At 43.9% G+C, this 18,852-nt stretch overlaps 1 protein-coding gene and 1 long non-coding RNA gene across 4 annotated transcripts; one reads left to right on the forward strand and one right to left on the reverse strand.

The window, feature by feature from the left end:
* The first annotated feature begins 1,789 nt into the window (after window positions 1-1,789).
* Window positions 1,790-15,645, forward strand: CATIP (ciliogenesis associated TTC17 interacting protein). Of its 2 annotated transcripts, none has more exons than XM_035127786.3 (10): window positions 1,790-1,929; window positions 3,617-3,793; window positions 5,771-5,971; window positions 7,623-7,678; window positions 9,816-9,902; window positions 11,281-11,451; window positions 11,742-11,866; window positions 12,506-12,582; window positions 13,247-13,335; window positions 13,882-15,645. In XM_035127786.3, exons 2-10 carry the CDS (start codon window positions 3,697-3,699, stop codon window positions 14,092-14,094), a joined length of 1,116 nt encoding a protein of 371 aa, XP_034983677.1. In that variant the 5' UTR covers window positions 1,790-1,929; window positions 3,617-3,696; the 3' UTR covers window positions 14,095-15,645. The 2 variants fall into 2 exon arrangements, with proteins under 2 accessions (XP_034983677.1, XP_034983667.1); XM_035127776.3 differs by having other exon boundaries at window positions 1,889-2,136.
* LOC148687552 (uncharacterized) lies at window positions 5,326-11,852 on the reverse strand. Of its 2 annotated transcripts, none has more exons than XR_015948404.1 (3): window positions 11,714-11,852; window positions 9,804-9,869; window positions 5,326-5,465 (listed from the first exon to the last, which is right to left on the reverse strand). It is a non-coding gene; the product is annotated as an uncharacterized LOC148687552 (long non-coding RNA). The 2 variants fall into 2 exon arrangements; XR_015948402.1 differs by lacking the exon at window positions 5,326-5,465 and adding an exon at window positions 8,769-8,896.
* Window positions 15,646-18,852: the final 3,207 nt, after the last annotated feature.

Below are 18,852 nucleotides of genomic sequence, written 5' to 3' on the forward strand. Positions count from 1 at the left end.
GTTTGATTTTTGCTTTGGGACATAGTGGACAAAACATAAATAATAAAAGAAGGAGAGACAGACAGGAAAGTACAGTACAGGAATGGAAAAAAGGAGACTGAATATATAAAGAGGGGTTGATAATGGATACATTTGGCAAATGCCCATGTGGGAATGTAGCGTCTGATGTTCCAGGACAACTTTCTCCCACCAACTGTATCTAAAGTAACTTAACAAACAGTATGTATAACAACCAGCTGTTTATATACATATATTAACTATCTGTAATGCTAGAAGTATCCCCCAGCTGTACCATTTTTTTCTGATAGGATACTAGTTCTCTCGCGTTGGCCCTAATAACTTTCCATTCATAAGGATGAACTGAAATTCTGAAAAAGTTTACAATACTGGATTAGGTAAATGGTAAAGGTAAATGACCCCTGGACAGTTAATTCCAGTCAAAGACAACTATGGGGTGCAGCGCTCATCTCGCTTCAGGCCGAGGGAGTCAGCGTTTGTCCATGGACAGCTTTCCAGGTCATGTGGCCAGCATGACTAAACCACTTCTGGCGCAACGGGACACTGTGATGAGTGCCAAAGTGCACAGAAATGCCATTTACCTTCCCAGCGCAGCGGTACCTATTTATCTATTTGCACTGGTATGCTTTCAAACTGCTAGGTTGGCAGAAGCTGGGACAGAGCAAGGGGACACCCCGTTGTGTGGATTTGAACCACCGACCTTTGCATCAGCAAGCCCAAGAGGCTCAGTGGTTTAGACCACAGTGCCACCTCTAAAATACTGGGTTAGTGTTGAATAATGTTGCAAGAAAAGCCAGATTTGTTAACCATTGGGGGGGGGAGTGTTTAAGATGACAGAGAGATGGACATGATGCTGTTAAAAGTTATTCACTGAAGTGTTCTACTCCCAAAGAAGAACCAGTTTATTCATAGAACTCTTTTTCATTAGTCACAGTAATGAGTTACTCTACTACTTAGAACTTCTCTGTATGATATATTCTTGTGTAATATCTGTGGCTGGGACTCTGCATGTCCTAAGTCCTCAAAAGTGCCATGTTTTGCACTTAGGAAAATGTGATACTTCCCCCATAAGATTTTGTAGCCATAAGATTTTGTTTGATTCGACTAAGACAAAAATGCCATCAGATGCTGAGTCCTTTGCTACTGTGATGTCTTTATGGAATGTGACTACATGCATGCCAGGGGTGCCATTGCACCATTTTCCTACTACAGTAACAGAACATGCCCACAGTATTTTGTGAGCTTCCTTGTTAAGGTATTCCTTTGGTGGCTTTGAATTCACTAATTGTGTGACCCCAATGCAAGGGTACTTCGCCAGCAATAAATGGAGAAGAATAGCAGCAAGGCTATCCATAACCCACAGGGGTGTGTGTGTGTGTGTGTGTGTGTGTGTGTGTGTGTGTGTGTGTCTGTGTGTGTGTGTCTGTGTGTGTGTGTGTGTGTGTGTGTGTGTGTGTAAAACACCACTAATTTAATTTTGCTTTTCTAAAGCAACATTTGGAGCTCTTTGTTCCCCCCATCTATGTTCAGCAAGGTATTTCCTATTGCTGAGCTATTCTTCCTCCTCAGCCATTACATGCAGTCATTATACTGTCATTGGATCAGGAAGTGTGAGAATATTGTGCAAAGGATGGTGTAAGTAGACGTGTTTTGTTTGGTTGTGCATCGAAAACAGAACTCCACGACTATATCTTTTATATTCTGATCGTCTGTTCCTAATTCCCAGATCATACCCTCCTCTCCCTTTGTGTTCTTCCCTGTTAGAATTCCGTGCATGCTAGAATCCTGTGAAAAACTTCTCTCAATGCTGCCAATTCATTCTGTCCCTTTAAGAGGCGGGGAGGAATGCTGTTGCTGCGGAAACCAGTGAATACATTGCAACCTCACTGTGGAAGGACGGGAAAAAACGCAGTGAGTCTAGAGTGGGAGGCTTCAGGTCTAACATGAAGCTGACTTCCACTCATTTCTCTAAATTTATCCCCATCCTGGGAAGCCGCATGGGTGGGGAGGAAATAACTGGGATGGATGCAATTGGGATTAGCATTAGAGGCATTCATTGATAAGGGTAGAGGGGCTTTGTTGCTACATCAGGATGCTGTACAGAAGGACGGAGGACAAGTGAGTGGAAGGAAATAGGGGTCTTTGCAGCCGATATTCTCCCAAATTTATACAAATGCTTTATTGATTAATTGATTGCAAGGCTGGGTGCCATCCAAGCATTATTAAAACAAAAGGAGGCAGTTTCAATGAGAAAAAGACAGAGAAAGAACATACTTTATATCAATTTAAGTGCCATTTATTTATTTTTAAATTTTAAATTTTGTCTACCGCTTAATTGTCAAAACCTGTACTGTAGATGGTTTGCATAAAACATAAGATAGACATTAAAATCATCAAAAGTTTAAAATGATTTGATCCATTAAAAAGTATTCATAAAATCACTGGTTAAAATACATGTTATGAAATATAAAAGGGAATTACCAATTAAAATGCTGATCTTACCTATCTGGCTTAGGCTTGCCTAAGCAAAAAAAGTTTTTGGAAGGCGCTGTAAACAGTATAGCAAAGGTGTCTGCCAAATACCAGTGTGCAGGGAGTTGCAGCATAGGGACTTCCCCACTGCAAGACCGATTCCTTACTTGTGCAGAACAGGCTTCCCCCAAAGGATCCTGAAAATTGTAGCTTGGTGAGAATTCGCTGTTAAAGACCCTTCAAAGGACTACCTTTCTCAGAGTTCCATGGGAAGAGGGAAGATGGCCCTCATCCTTCCTGCTATTCTCTGGGAAGAGCCTGCAAAAAGCTTGACCATAGAGATCTATCTTAGCACCCACCAAGGAGACGGCATGAAGCACAGCACAATAAGAGCCATCGCTTTGCCTGGATACAGTATCTGGCTTTTAGACATGTTATGCAGGGCCCATTAGCTGGTTCTGATTCCTAGCTTTCATTTTCAAAAAGTTTGTAGTGTTTATAGCCTGGGAGGTTGGTGGGAATGATGGGAAATGTGCATTGCCTCCGAGGGAATATGACAATCCCGTTAAAGGGGTCCGTGGGGAGGTGCTTTTGTCCGGATGCCCATGCGGGGGGCTAGGGCCATGGCACTCCTTGTGGAGTAGCACCTATTTGAAGCAAGCCATAGGGTCTCCTCAACATTGGTTCGACCCCTTGGCCGGTCATCCAGCAGACAGGTTGGTTGAGGTCAGTTACAACCCAGTGCCTTCACCAAACTCCTTACAGCTGTAATCAATAACGTTGTGGCCTAAATTCAAACCATACAGTGTCGTCACGAGCGGTCTTTTGGTCAGAGATGCCCTGTGGGGTGGTGGGCTCACAGCACCTGAATGTGCAAATGGCAGGTCCCCATGGCTTGGACACATTAGCCTAGTTCTTTCTGGTGTTGGTTTCACGCTGAATTCTTCACTGTGACTCTCCCTTGTATACTGTATATTGAAACAGTATGGCAGGCTGGGACTTCCCCCCTTATCTCACACAGTATGTGGCTAGAGCTATGTCCACTCCAGCTAATGTATTGCAGGCAGGGTTTGCATCCAGTCTGCTTTCGTCATCCATATCCTCCCCCCCCCACTTCTTCTTCCAGATTTCCTCACAGCAGACCTCTGGGAAGTGTCCTCTTCCACACCCACCTGTTCCAAGGCTTTCAGTCCTCATCTCTCCACAATGCAAAAGAAGACCTCAGACGAGGTGCCCAAGGAGGTGCCAATACCGAAAGTCCCAGCTGCCAACAAAGGGGCAGTGGAATTCCTTTCGCTCATTGGTGGGTGCCCCTTTTGAGGAGAGGGGAGGCTCTCCTACCCTGTTCTCCCTCATGTAAAGGGGGGGTGCTGACAGCCAGGAGCTTTTTCACTATCAGCCTTTGAAGATATAGGGGTCTTAGGGCCAAAGTAGACTGGCACTAAAAGCACCACTGGGAAAACCTTGGGTTTTTCTTTTTCTTCATAGCAGGCACTGAGGGGAGGGGGGTATTGGTATTGCAGCAGACATGGAGGAGGTTTAAATCTCTCCCCATCCTGCCACCCAGCTGCAGTCCCAATGAATTTCCCCACTCCACACTGCGGGCAATATCAGGATGGCATTTTCATTGGGATTTCAACGGGGGGAGTAAAAGATCCCCTGCCTGCATGCTGCAGTCCCAATGAAAATGGGGGGGGGTCCCCCTGCACCTGCTATTATTAAAAAATGTAAAAAACCGAAATGGAATAGGAACATTCTCAGTGTTTAGTGTCATGTCTAGTTTCCTCAGTTCCAAACCATTAAGGAACACTATTGGTCAGAGTGGGCATGATTGTATCAGCAAGTTTCCTGCTAACTCCCAAGTTTCCTATCTTCAACAGCCAATTTTGTGAGCCACCTTTCAGACATGGTACCGGCTTTGCCAGATTGACTTGCAAGATTATATGTCCCAGGGATGGGATGGGAGAACTTCAGGGCATGGAGCCAAATGCAGGCTTCTCTGTCTGACCCTCAGAACTTTTCCTAGAGCGCTTTCCCCTCTCTCCAGGCCACATGCCTCACCAGCCCTGAAATACACCCTCCTTGAGAGCTTTTCCCTCACTGGAATGTGTCCTCACCCTCAGACAATATGGGAATGTTCAGGGTGGCAGGAGAGGATATATTGTTTATTAATATCCTTCCTAACTTGTGATAGCAAGTTCCTTTATGCAGCAGAGTTACATTCCACCTTTTATATGCACAGCAGATAGCTGGTTGCAGGCTCGTGTGAGCCTCTCACTATTATACGTTCCTGGTAAGTTCCCTTGAATCCCTCTTAAAATAATAAAGACGCGACAATCTTATTCCAAGCCAATAAAAGAAGTTTACTCACATCAGTTCACAGTTGGATTCCTGAAGGCGGACTTAGTTACAAATATGTACATGTGGATCTACCCCATATGGGGGAATAATCCCAGTGCTTTGGCTAGCTGAGAGCTAGCAGAGCAGTCCTAGCTAGAAGCTGGTCAAACGAAGAAAGAAGTCAAAAAAGAGGGAGGTGTGCTGTGTGACTCATCCTTTTGTTACCTGGACAGGTTAGGTCACGCCCACCTTCTATCACATGCAACAGGAAGGATGCTCCAGCCAGGAGGAACAGGAAGTTTTGACTGACTGGACCAAACATTCCCTTGCATGTCTTCTCTAGCATTACAAGGAATGTTGTACTTGACTGCCTCTTATGGGTCACATCCCACAGACAATGCTTCTTGCTTGTCTGGATGCAGGACAGAGAGGGGAGTGTGAGCATAGGTAAGAAGTAGTCTACTATACAAAGGTAAATTTCACACATGTTGCTTTGCTCGCTTTTGCCTCTGGCCCTGGGCACCATTGGCATGTGGCCCCTGGAACGCAGTCCATTTCCCCCATGCCTTTAGTGAAATGCTGTAATGGATCATGGACAAAACACCAGGCACATGACAGGCAAGCAACTGGCAGGCCTTGGGGAGAAGCCAGAGAGAAAGGAGGTCAGTGTGACCTAGATGGTGTGACCAGATGTGACCCGAACTTTGTGGACACATTCCTTCAGCTTTTCAGTTAAACACTTCTATATAGAACCTGGTTTGATATTAGGTCTCTGCTCATGAGTTTTAGGGTTGGATCTACCCTTGTCGCCAAAATACTCTGCATCCACCAACAACAACTGGTTTCTGTTCTTGGGGGACATTTTCCCATTCTGTGTGGGAACAGGCTTTTCGTTCTCTGTTTCCCCCAAATGATAATGTTCTACTCTCTCATCTCACAGAACTGAAAGAGATAAAGTACTGCATTTTTGGGGAATCGCTGGTTGCCATCTCAGAGAGTGGAGAGACTATAGGGACATTCACCATCTCAGTGGAGCAGACCAGCTATTCACCAGACGACTGGGATGAAGAAGACGTGTACCTGGTCCGTGCCAGCAGCAAGGGGACCATTGATGGCATCCCTTGCACAACGTCCATTACCGGTAACTTCACTGCAATAATTTGGCAGGAGGAGGGTGGTCGGCCTACTCCTGTGTCCAAATAACAGCCTTCAGCCCTCAGATTATACAACTGGTGATATGGGACCTTGAAACTATGGGTGCAGAGATGGAGCTATAGCACGAGGAGAAGGGATTTAACCATAGACTATTTGTAGCAAGCAAATAGTCATTTTTTTGGTTCCCAGTGCCATGCTTCCTTCGTCTGATAACTGTTTTAGACCCAAGGGAAGAAAAAGGTGAGCAAGGTTCCAGCCACACAGTGTGGACATAGCACTTAATATTCTGCTATATCCCCAATAAGGCTCTACAATTCCTGTTCCTATAAGCTAAGGTTGTCGTATGTCCGGAATTTCCTGGACATAACCAGCAATTGACCGTCAGAAGCAGTGTCATGGTGGAATCCACTGCAGCGTCCAGGAAAATCTGGACATATGGCAACCCATGTCAGCAGTGTCATTTTGGGCGATTTTCCTTAAAAAATACTGTAGCTCCAAAACTTAATTTCTTTTTTATTTTTTGAGATTTTGCCGAAAAAGCTAAACAACTTTTCTGTCTAGATTTTCACTTTTTGAAATATGGCAACCGTACTCTAAGCAAGGCTCTACTATATTTAAAATTATTCCCACTTCATTTAATGGGACTCATGGGCTATGAAACTTGTTCAGAATTTCAGCCTTCAATCAGCAAAGACCTCCTAATTTTGTGATGTACTTATTTAGTAATTTCTTTCCCACCTTCCCTCAAAGGAGCTCAAGGTGGTATACATGGTCTTCCCTCTCTCCATTTTATCCTCACGACAACCGTCTGAGGTACGTTAGGCTCAGAGACAGTGACTGGCCCAAGGTCACTCTGTGTGCTTCATAGCTAAGTGGGGACCAGAACCCCAGTTTCCAAGGCACTCTAACCACTACACCACGCTGCTGTTCCTTCTCACAGCTACTCCCTTGTCGCTAACAATATGCATTTAATTTTTATTTTATCTTCTTAATGCAGCTGGTATATGTTGAATAAAAACCATGGAGTATTATTTGTGCATTCACAGCCAGCCACCCCGAACAATCACGTGTTTTGGTAGGCTGCCTAAAACCCATTAAAACAAACTAGATTTAAGTAGTTCATGCACAAACTAGCCATTGTGCTTTTCTTGCAAAAATATGTTTTGTTTGTCAGTAGTGCTTTGCCATTTCATGGCATTGGACAGAGTGGTGTTACAATTGCATCTTAAGCAAACAAAGAAATGGCACAAATTAGGTTGTGTTGACAGCACAGACATGGCAGGTCAGGATGACAGCACAGAAAAGACCGGAATGCAACAGTTTGGAAGAGAAATCATCTGGATCCTCCATAAAAAAAGAGTGAACAAATGATATCCATCCCAGAGAAAACACCTAGTGTGGAATCAACCCAGTCACAGTAAGTTTGGGAGCTGTCACAGTGGTTTCTAGCAGCTATCAGACACAACTTCAGGAAAGTTCCCAGAAAGGTAGGCAGTTTCAGGAACTCTTGGTGGAAACTGGAGTATTTCCAAGAGTAATAAAGAGGGACAAAGAGGCAACCTGGGCTTGCAGGGAGTGTTTAGGTGGCATAACCTTTAACTGTTTGTTTTGTAAACCTTTATCTCTTTCTTTATCAGGATATGTAACGAAGAAATTGGAAACTGTAGAGCAGCACACAAAGGAAAGTGTGAGGGTAAATATCTTGTTTGTGTCCCCTTCACCATGGCTACCTGGATGCAAGATAACATCTAAACACATGAAATGAATGAATGAATGAATGAATGAATGTAATCCTGCCAGGGTTTCTCCTCTTCATATTGAAGCATGGGGGTAGGGGAAATCTTTTCAGCCCCCCCCCCTTGCAGGTTTCCTTCTTGATCTCCATTTTCTGCTCTCCTGGGTAAACTGACAAAGTTAGTTGGCCTTGTCCCTTTGAAATCAGTGGAATATCCAGCCCATCCAAAAGCAGGCTGTTGGAAATGCAGTTGTAAGCCCACCTTCCCCCTGTGGGGACTGGGATTTAAAGCAACGCTTTGGTCTTCCCTACATGCACACACCAGAAGCAGGAAGCAGTCCAACAGGACTATTCATAGCCACAGCCTGCATAAAGTCAATTTAAGACAATATGTTGCCTGAGACAGAAAATCCAAATCATGTCAGCAAGGCAATTAAAAAATAAATAAATGAATAAAATAACCAACCTGCATATCGGTGCCTGACATCTTCCTTCTAACATAGCTGATTCCACCTACTTGTAAGGCCTTAGATCTCTTCATATTTCCGGGGTGTGTGTATGTGCGGGGGGGGGGGAGTGTGTCATTGAAGGTGTGATAGATCAGCCTATAATTCCTCTGAATTTCTTCCAAAATTTAACTTTTATACTTATGAAGGACTGGACAGGAGGGCCATTAGCCGAGATGGGCTTCCTCCAGACAATCTGTTTTTGTGTGTGTATAATTTTTATTAAATTTTCCGTTTTAACCATTTCTAATATTCATTTAAACCACCTTAAAATGTCAATGGCTTTCCTTCTTCTCTTTCCATGGTTCATTTTGCATGTAATAAATCCCTGCATATTTTGCATAAACTAAACCATTCAGTAATCCATTATTACATCCATCAAAACTTGTTTACACTGTTGAATTTATCTTAATGTTGCCAATGTTTTCAAGTGTACACAATCCCCCCCATATATTCAATAAACATTTTCCAATCTTCTTTAAACCAATGTTCTTCTTGTTCTCTTATTCTGTATGTTAGATCCACAAGCTGCACATATTCCATCAGTTTAAATTGCCATTCTTCTTTAGTTGGGACTTCGGCTCCAGACAACCTGTTCATTCAGCATCCATCCCATTTTGCTTATTTGGTGGTTAGACTATGGGTGGGATTCAGCTAACAACCTCCGCCACTGGAAGCCCACATAAAGATTTCCACTGGCATAACAACAACAACAACAACAACAACAACAACAACAACAATTTATTTGTGCCCCACCCATCTGATTGGGTCGCCTTAGCCACTCTGGGTGGCTTCCAACATATATAAAAACATTGGCAAGGTGGGGGGGCGTGTGTCCAAGAGAACCCTCAGAGCAATGCAGAGAGGGAGGGGAGGGGAGATTAGCACGAAATTGAATTCCTTCCTATGCCTGGTCTTAATTGGTCCTGATTTGTTTACAAAGCAGTTATATCAGAATACCGTATTTTTCTGTGTATATGATGCCCCCATGTATAAGACAGCCCCTATTTTTGGGGACTCCAAATTAAGAAAACAGCCCCTCAGCACTACCTGTGTATAAGGCGAGCCCAAATTTTAAACCTAATTTTTTTAGTTAAAAAACCTAGTCTTATACATGGAAAAAAACTGTAAGGCTTCATCCTGATTTGCTTTTGGGAACTGGCCTTGCAGGCCAAACTGGGACCCATAATTAGGCCTTGGGCCAGAGGTTCCCCACCTCTGCACTAGAGGGACAAAAGTCTTAGCCATAGGTAAAGGTAAAGATAAAGGGACCCCTGACCGTTAGGTCCAGTCGCGGACGACTCTGGGGTTGCGACGCTCATCTCGCTTTACTGGCCAAGGGAGCCGGTGTACAGCTTCCAGGTCATGTGGCCAGCATGACAAAGCCGCTTCTGGCGAACCAGAGCAGCACACAGAAAGGCTGTTTACCTTCCCGCCGGAGCGGGAAGTATTTATCTACTTGCACTTCTTTCGAACTGCTAGGTTGGCAGGAGTAGACATAAATACTCCTGTGTATTAAAAAAAAAATTTTTTAAAGTCATCTGTCTGGCATTTATGTATCATCTTGTTGTACTTACTCTTTTCTGCAGTTCAGGGAGCACCCAGTGGAAACCAGGACCCATGTGGTGAGACGCCAAGACCAGCTTTTTGTGAGCAAAACCGTGATAGAAAGAGATGTGAGTAAATTCTGATTCTTCTTAAAGGATTTGGAAAGTCAAGCCCAACTCCTTCCCTCTCTAGGTTAAGGGAAATAATCACACTAGTAATTCAAATTCCTGTCACTTTCATGTCTGTTCACCTATAAGTCCATTCCAGAGGACTTTAATTTCCCTATTAAATCCACACAACCAAAATTGTATTTTACGTAATACTAATTTTTAAACATTCCCCCTCCCTCAAAATACATGTTTCTTAAGTGCATTTTCTCTTGAAATAACGTGTTTTAAAATGCATTTTGATTGTGGCTGTTGTTGAATGAGAACCACATGGGAACAATCAAGAAGTGAGTTCTGACTCACACATTAATTATTCATTTAGAATACGGTATTTATTTGCCACTTCATAAGCAGTTTATAAAAGATCCTGAAATAAAGATTACGGTACATTCAAATCTAGGTTCAGGAACAGAAATAACACAATGTCCCTGTGGTGCTAGGATTATTCATAACACTGGAAGGTCTGAATCTGGTTAGTTCATACTTAGTTTTGCAAATACTGTATCCCTCAAGCATTCCTAGCTACTGTCCTTGAATGTTATCTATAATAACTTGTTCCACTGGTTGTCATCAAGGTTTAACAGACTATGAGATTGTTACTTTCCACTATCTTGTAGTCTAACTCATAGCTGCCAAGTTTTCCCTTTTCTCGTGAGGAAGCCTATTCAGCATAAGGGAAAATCCCTTTAAAAAAGGGATAACTTGGCAGCTATGGTCTAACTACCTTGGAGTTTAGCCTTGTTGCAAGGCTTGTAAAGCAATTTGCACCGTTAAGTATTCTAAATAGACAAACAGCAATATGGCATACTATATTTATGTATTGCCTTTATACCCCTTCTTTCTTCCATGATACCCCTTCAAGGCAGGTGGTCTCCAGACACCAAGCAGACCCAGATCTCCTGAGCATGTGCCTTCAGATCATGTCCCAGAACAACATTTATATTGCACATTTCCAAACTCTCCACCTTCATTATCTCAGTACTTACACCAACCCACTAAGAAGAACAGCGTTGTCCTCATGTTGCAGATATGAGCTGGTCCGAGGCCCAAGGAGTCATGCTTAGTACCAAATGCCACCTAGTAAATTTGCAGCTGAGATCTGATTTGAACTGAAGACTTCCCAACTCATAGTCTTCACCACTATGCTGCACAAGCCCTCATAACAGCCAGATGACAAAGGGCAGCAAGATCACGGTTTCCCATTCTTGTCCCACTATTGGCTAAGCCTGTCTTGAAGTGCCAAGGAATGCCATCTATAAGTCACAAAACAATTTCCCCAGAATGACCTGTTGTTGTCTTGGATTTGGTGAAAATGTCTTTCCTCTATTCTCTCTCACAGGAAGAGATCCACGTTGACACATTTTCTTACAAACTTGCGCAGCTTCATGGTCTAGTCTCAGAGTCTGCCAACTTCCTGGTGATGCGGGTGATGGCCAGAAGGCAAGCCGTACCACAGGATGCCATTTTCCTCGCATTTGGCATTGACCAGCACATCTGCCCCTGCACCTATGTGAGTGTGTCTGGTGGGGCACCCTGCAGGTGTTGGCAATGTATGAGGAAGTTTGTCTCGGGAAGGGCTGTAGACCAGTGTTACAGCACATATTGTGCTGAGCCATCCAGCTACATGGGCCCAGCCCTCGGTAGATTGGAGAAAATTTCCAAGTGAAGATTTGACCAAAACATGTAGGCTAGCTGACTGTCTAAAGTTAACTACATGCTGGCAGGAGAGAACAAGGCTTTGCTGCCTCACCAGCAGCACCGTTTTTACTCACCTTTCTCGTTCTTCAATTCCCTTCCCAGAGGCCCCTGGGTGTCCAGAAGCAGAAAGTGGGCAAAGAGGAGGTGGAGGTGTTTGTCATCGAGAGAGTTGTGCACTCAGTGGATGAGGTCCCCCTGTGCTGGCAGTTCTACTTCCTGTCGGATGGGTAAGGAGACCCCAGAGCAATTGCTTGTGCCCAGCCCTTCCTTGCAGGCAACGTGGCTTACTCCCTCTGACCTAGAATAGCTTCTGACAGTCTTTTCGACAGCATTCTTACTGTCGGTTTCCTTTGAATGCCAGTGCTTTAAAAAACATTATTATTATTATTATTATTATTATTATTATTATTATTATTACAAATATATTGAGTGAATGCAAGGTAACCTAGTTCTTTATTTCCACTCAAACAGTACACAGGTTGTGTGTACAGTACTAAATTCCCCGTCTCTCCCTCCCTTATTCCGCCCTAAGAACCATACATGAAACAACTCAGTTACATTCCGTATTCAAAATGACATGCAAAATGTGGGGAGGAGAAGAGGATACAGAAGATGTTTGCATCTTCAGTATCCACCAAGATACATTTGTCAGTTGTTTAACTAAAAGAAACGCATATGTAATGGCAGGAGAACTTCCCATTCCTAGGCTTGGCATGCCTCATCATGATCCACTCACAGCACATCATGAAGGCACCAGAGTCCCATGCAGCTACAGTCCTTCAGGGCTCCTGCCTATCTCTTACAGTTCCCAGGCAAATATAGGAGGGTACAGCTGGCTAGTTTTCCTTCTTGCCTCCCCCACCCAGGCATTTATCTCGCCGTGTCCAGGTTGGATCCCCGGCCACCATGGTGATCCTGCAGATGCCCATTCTGATTGACACAGGTAAAAGGCAGGAGTCTGTGAAATTTCCCTCCCTCCACCCCGTCAGCGGTTGGGAATGGTCACCAGAGGCAATTGGGGCATTTGGTAGTTGAACCCCCTCCAGACATCCTTTTTTCATTGTGATGATCTGCAATTGAGATGGTCACATCAGCTTTCAATACTGTTTGTGCCTACAAAAGTTTTGGGGTGGTCACGCTGCTTCGTTTCCAGGCAGTGCATCTCCCATAAGCTCCCGCTGAAGTTTCATAACTTTTTTTATACTACAAATGCTCTGGTTTATTTTTTTGTTTCGGTTCTGTTGTGCTGTTGCCCCTTTGGAAAGCAAAAACATGATAGCAATTGGGGGAAGTATCCCAGAGCAAACTAAAGTAGACTAAATCCACCACTAACACACTATTATTGTGTCAAGAACACGTTGCAAGATACACCCACAACAAAACACCAGTCTGGAGAGGCCCAGGATCTATGTTGGCCTCCACTGGGGACAGCATCTGGGAGTGAATCAAATAACTTGGGCAAAATGGCAGAAATGCATTCTCTTTCATTTGGGCATGGATTGAAATTTAATTGCACTATTTATCTTTAAGAGCCATGGATTTCTAGTATGTGATGGACATCTATCTCTCATTCCTAACTCTCTGCTTCAATTTTCACCTCTTCCCAGATGAACCAGACCCTCGTCCAGTCTTCGAGAAAATCCCGCTGGATTGGGAAGAGGATGTGCAGCTGTATTCCCAGTTCTTAGACAGAAAGGTGAGTTGTGTGGCAGCTAGAGTCTTGCCTACGCCCTTAAAATGTGCCAATTGTTGCCAAGGGTCAATTAAAGGTAAATGGACCCCTGACCATTAGGTCCAGTCCTGACCGACTCTGGAGTTGCGGCACTCATCTCGTGTTATTGGCCGAGGGAGCCGGCGTACAGCTTCCAGTTCATGTGGCCAGCATGACAAAGCCGCTTCTGGCAAACCAGAGCACCACATGGAAACGCCGTTTACCTTCTCGCCGGAGGTTTACCTTCCCGCCTATTTATCTACTTGCACTTTGATGTGCTTTCAAACTGCTAGGTTGGCAGGAGCAGGGGCTGAGCAACGGGAGCTCACCCCGTCGCGGGAATTCGAACCACCGACCTTCTGACCAGCAAGCCCTAGACTCTGTGGTTTAACCCACAGCACCACCTGCATCAATTAGTGGGCCTCCAAATAAATATAGTTTTACTTGAAGTACTTTGGTAGGGCACCAAACTGGATAGAGCAACAACCTGAGAGCCCCTCCTCTAATGGGGGTTTGGTTTCCTCCCTTCAGGAGGAGCTGAAAGCAAGCCATGCCACCTATGTGCGTCGCCACCCAGAGCTCCGTGCGCTGTTGGCAGATTTCTTACAGCTGCTGCTGCTTCGCAAGCCCGATGACGTGGTCACCTTCGCTGCGGAGTTCTTTGCCCCCTTTTCAGCGGAGCGCCCGCCGTGCAGGTCGTTTCGGCATTCCGACAAGCCCAGCCCCTTTCGCAGCCACGTCTAAACTATTCCAGCAGAAGAATAAAGACCCAGAGAATGACGCTGGGGTTTGCGGGAACTCTTTTTGGAAGTTGCTGGGGGCACGCCCTGCCCAAAGGGGTGCATGGCGACTACTGCTGCTGTGTCCAGGGCAGAGACACAGTCCTGAGGCACGCTGCTTCCCGAAGGGTGTTAGGAGTGCTGCTGGGAGTAGGAACTTAAACCGCTAGCATTTCCACACCCAGCACAGAGCTGGCGAGTCTGCAAAGTGGGAAGTGGTGGAAAACCTCCAGATTGTGACATTTTGGATCAAATGTATCCTTTAAAAAGAAAAAAGAAGGCAGGAGTTACTTTATAACAGACTTCTCTGAATTTAAAATTTTGGCTTTAGAGACGAAAGCTCAGCCAATAAATAATTGAATCAATTGCTAGAAAATTTACAAAAAGTGAGACCAAATAAAGTTTTTTTTCCCAGTTATTGAAAACAAAGGTGCGTCCAAATATGTAGACTTCTGCGTGGAGGAACAGGTAATGACTGTGGAAGAAGATACACTGGCCTGATTCAGATGTAACTGAAAACTATGGTCAAAAGTGGGAAGCTACTGTTTATTGCAGCTAGAAACTTATCTCCTCTCCTACCGCAGGATGGGGAGGGGTTGAGAAAAATAGGTGTGACTGTACAAACTGATGGCTCACATCTGCTCATTGTTATATCTGAATCAAACCTTGAATAAGGTATCAAACAATAATAATCAAGAAGTAGATATCCTTCCCGAATAATGGAAGGAGATGGAAAAGGTGGATCAGCTGACATTTGCTCTGTTTCCAGTGTATCTGTCAACATTAAGAGCCAGTCATTCTCACTCAGGCAGGTCCTTTTTTCCAGTTACATCTTTAGGGACCCAACCTTTACATTTGAAACATGTAAATAGCAAGATCGCCATCAAGCACTTTTTTTTGTCTAAATAACTATTAGAAGTTACAACATTTAAACGTACAAAAACCTAAAAACTTTTAAAATTGAAATTGTCCTCAACTGTTCTCTCGCAACACCCCTCCTGAAAGTTCAAAGTTCAACATTTTACAGAGGACCAGTTATGTTCTCTTGATGTGGATAGATCCGGCAAATGTTTTTTGTACTCACTTAGGAGAAAGGTGATGTTTACATGGGCCATTTTTGTCTTGGGAAAGAGAACACAGGAAATGTGGGGTGTTTTTTTTTAAAAAAGTTGTGTCTATTATCAAACTATGAAAGTACAGCTTATTCTTAACACAGTTCTTTTAGCACGTATCTCATCCCCCTTGGTAATTGTTCCATGAAGGGATGTTTGCTTGCTTGCTTGCTTGCTTGCTTGCTTGCTTGCTTGCTTGCTTGCTTGCTTGACTGAAAATGTTTTCGGTACAAAAATATTATGTCTGCACAGGAAAAGCAGTGTACAGGGATAGCCCTCAGCCACCTATAGATAAATGATGATACTACTAATGGTGGTAGTTGATTCCATAAGTGCAGTAACCCGTAGCTTACAGAGATTCTTACAGTGCATTTTCATGTAATAAACACAAGAGTTGTAACCGATTTCTCACGTTTTCCTTTGGTGTTGCATTTTTGAAGCAAGGATGCCATTTCAGCACTGGCCACCATGCCGTTTAAAAAACAAAACAGGAAAATGAAAAACTTTCCTGAAAACACTGCTATGATTCCCTCTGATCGTCTATGTGTTGGGCAACTCCTCTCTGCTCCTCAGAATTACAGAGCAGACACCCATTTCGTCTTGCTCCAGTGTCAGGGCTCTGACTGAGTCACCCCGGATGAGAGTTATGAGGCAGGGTTTTTTTGCCTAATTTCCCCTTTTCCCCCAGGCCTTGACATCTGTACTCCAGGGTGCAAACCAGCTGCTTTTGTACTAGCCTCCTTCCTTCCTCTCTCTTGCCTATTGAGAAACCAGAACCTTTCCAGCTGCGAAAGAAAGCAGTGTATTAGTAAGCATCACGGCCTTCATACAGTCAGTCCCTCAAGCTTGATAATCATTCAACATTTTGAATGATTCAACTCAGTGTCCACTCTGGTCCCAGATGGGCAACAATTCTGTGAGAAGGACCTGCACATGGCCTCGTTGTGCTGGGCCTTTAAACATTACGCCAATATTATGGGATGAAACTATGGAAACATACCTCCTACACCACTGTTGTAACCTCTTTTAGTGGGTGTGGGGAACCATTGGTCCACCAGATGTTGCTGGACCACAACTCCCATTGTCCCTGGCAATTGGCCATGATTGCTGGGGCTGATGGGAGCTATCATTCAGTGACATCTGGAGGGCCACAGGTTCTCCACACCTGCTGTGAAGGGCACAGTAATAAACCAAGAAAGATCCCTTTGAAGAATAAAGGAGAACAGTTGGGAGATATTAGAAGAAGAATCAATGTTCACAGCAAAACGAACATAGCTCACTTGCTCACCTATATTTGTACTCCTAGGCTAGGAATCATTAACTGAAGGGTCCGGGGCCAAATCCAACCTGCTGAGGAGTACATAGCTGCCCGCCTTCATCAAAACCAGTCAATAGTAAGATGGTGGCTACAAGGACCAGTGGCAAGGGCATGCTTGGTATCTGTTTTCCACAGTGAGCTTGGAGTGTAGCTTGTCCCTTTAAACAGGAGGCGGACAGGTTCTGAGAACTGGGGATGTGGCTGAGATGATGACTCAGCGTCATGTGAGGCCAGTGTTCAACCTCCTTCACAAATAAGCTCAAGTGATAAAGAGAATTTGCAACCATTTATGTTTCTTCAAGGGAGGAAACTGGGCTCTCTGGAATCAAAGATAACGCTCTTGTACAGATGGAATGGATACTTGTAGTTTAGGAAAATTAACACCCCCGAACCTCAGTTATAGTTACTCAACAAAAAGGAATTCATTTCAATAGAGGTTATTGCCATGTGATCTTTAGGTTTGCATCAATGAAGGCCTTGTGTAATATGAGAACAAAGAAAAGGGGTCAGTGACTGCCTAGGGCCTGTCAAACCCTATCAATGTTTGTGTTTATATGAACTATAAAAGTATATGCGCATTTACATGCAGCCATATGCTGGAAGCATAGCGTAGCCGTACATAGTTGGTAGCCTGCCTGCAGCCAAAGAACTGTCTAAATCGTGAATTTAAAAAATAATACTTTAGAAATTATATTTATTATTTATACCCACTTTTCTGTAGCATGCCTCCAAAGTGGCTTGGAAAAACTGAAGCAATCAGTAATACAAGACAATCTTTTGCACAATAAAAATGCAGCACTGAAGTCATTATATGAACAGCAAGCAGTTGTTACCATAACCCACTATCATCACACCTACATGGTGCTTTACAGAGAACCAAAAAAAGGCAGGTCTCTTCCCCAAGGAACTTGATATTCACTTTATGTCATGGTTCTCATTGCCCCTCTGTTAGGAATTCATTGTCTTCAGAAGAGCCTTTCTAGATCTTGTACAGCATCCTGCTTCCCAGAGGGCCAACTATGTCTCTCAAAAGCTCACAGAGAGGACATGAGGGGGCGGGTCCCTATCCCAGTCCAGTGGTGTTCCTCAGTGACTGGTATTTTGAGGCATGCTGCCTCTGATACTAGAGGTAGTATGCAGCCATAATTACTAATAGTCATGGTTAGCCTTCCACAAATTTGTCTGTCCTCCTTTTTAAAGCCATATAAATTTATAGCCATTGTCACATTGAGTGGAAGTGAAATCTGCATTGTTTAACTGCACTGTATGAAGAAGTACTCCGTTTTGTCTGTTCTGAATCTCCCATCATTCAACTTTATTGGATAACTTTTCATTCTAGCTTTATGAGCGAAGGAGAAAAGCTACTCTTCATCCACCTTCTCATCATACCATGCTTCATTTTTATAAACCTCTGCAGTGTCCATCCCTTGCTCAACTTTTTCTGAACTAAAAATCCCAAAACTTTATAGCCTCCCCAGAGTTACTCCTGCTTCTTAATCAGTTTGGGTGCCTTTTCTGAACCTTTTTGAGCTTTTTCACCATCGGCAGAAATCTATGCCTAAAAGTACAGTATAGGAATCCTTTTTGTCATACATCCAGAATTTCCCAGACATATCCAGAATACTGCAGTCGGCAGCAGTGTCTGGGCAGAAATCTGCAAAATGTGCGGGAAAATCCGGACATATGGCAGTATGACAGCTCATGTTGGCAGTGCCATTTTTGTCAATTTCCCATAAAAATACAGTCATACCTTGGATCGTGAATGCCTCGGCTCCTGAACAAATTGGCTCCAAAACGATCAAAACCCGGAAGTGAGTGTTCTGGTTTTCGAACGATTTTTGGAAGCTTCCAAACTTTTGGGCTTCCGTGGCTTCTGATTGGCTGCAGGAGCTTCCTGCAGCCAATCAGAAGCCACACTGGAGTTTTCAAACGTTTTGGAAGTTTAACGGACTTCTGGAACAGATTCTGTTCAACTTCCAAGGTACAAACGACTATAGCTCAAAAACTGCAATTTTTATTGCAATTTTAAAGCTCAACAATTTTTCTGTCCGTATTTTCACTGTTTGAAAGATGGCAACCCTATTTTAGGACCTAGAGTTGGTAATAATCTCTTTTTGCTTTCTGCCCCATAGTCCACAGCCTTCAAAAGCTCCCTTGCTCACCCACTTCTTCCCAGCCTATTGCACACAGCCTTCCAGTCCCACTGTCACTGGGACCTACCGTATGCAACCTTTGGGGCACATCTCACAATCTCCACTCAACCTTTTTTCCCTCCAGCTCCACAACGCACCAT

The sequence above is a fragment of the Zootoca vivipara genome, chromosome 1 (genome assembly GCF_965207765.1).
Source record: "Zootoca vivipara chromosome 1, rZooViv2.hap1.1, whole genome shotgun sequence".
NCBI classification, from domain to species: Eukaryota; Metazoa; Chordata; class Lepidosauria; order Squamata; family Lacertidae; genus Zootoca; species Zootoca vivipara.

Bases quoted from the DNA above. Each gene is read 5' to 3' on its own strand.
- CATIP (XM_035127786.3), top strand. From the start codon at position 3,697: ATGCAAAAGAAGACCTCAGACGAGGTGCCCAAGGAGGTGCCAATACCG. The intron at 3,794-5,770 runs GTGGGTGCCCCT...CTCATCTCACAG, and splicing joins GGAATTCCTTTCGCTCATTG to AACTGAAAGAGATAAAGTAC. The intron at 11,452-11,741 runs GTGAGTGTGTCT...TTCCCTTCCCAG, and splicing joins ACATCTGCCCCTGCACCTAT to AGGCCCCTGGGTGTCCAGAA.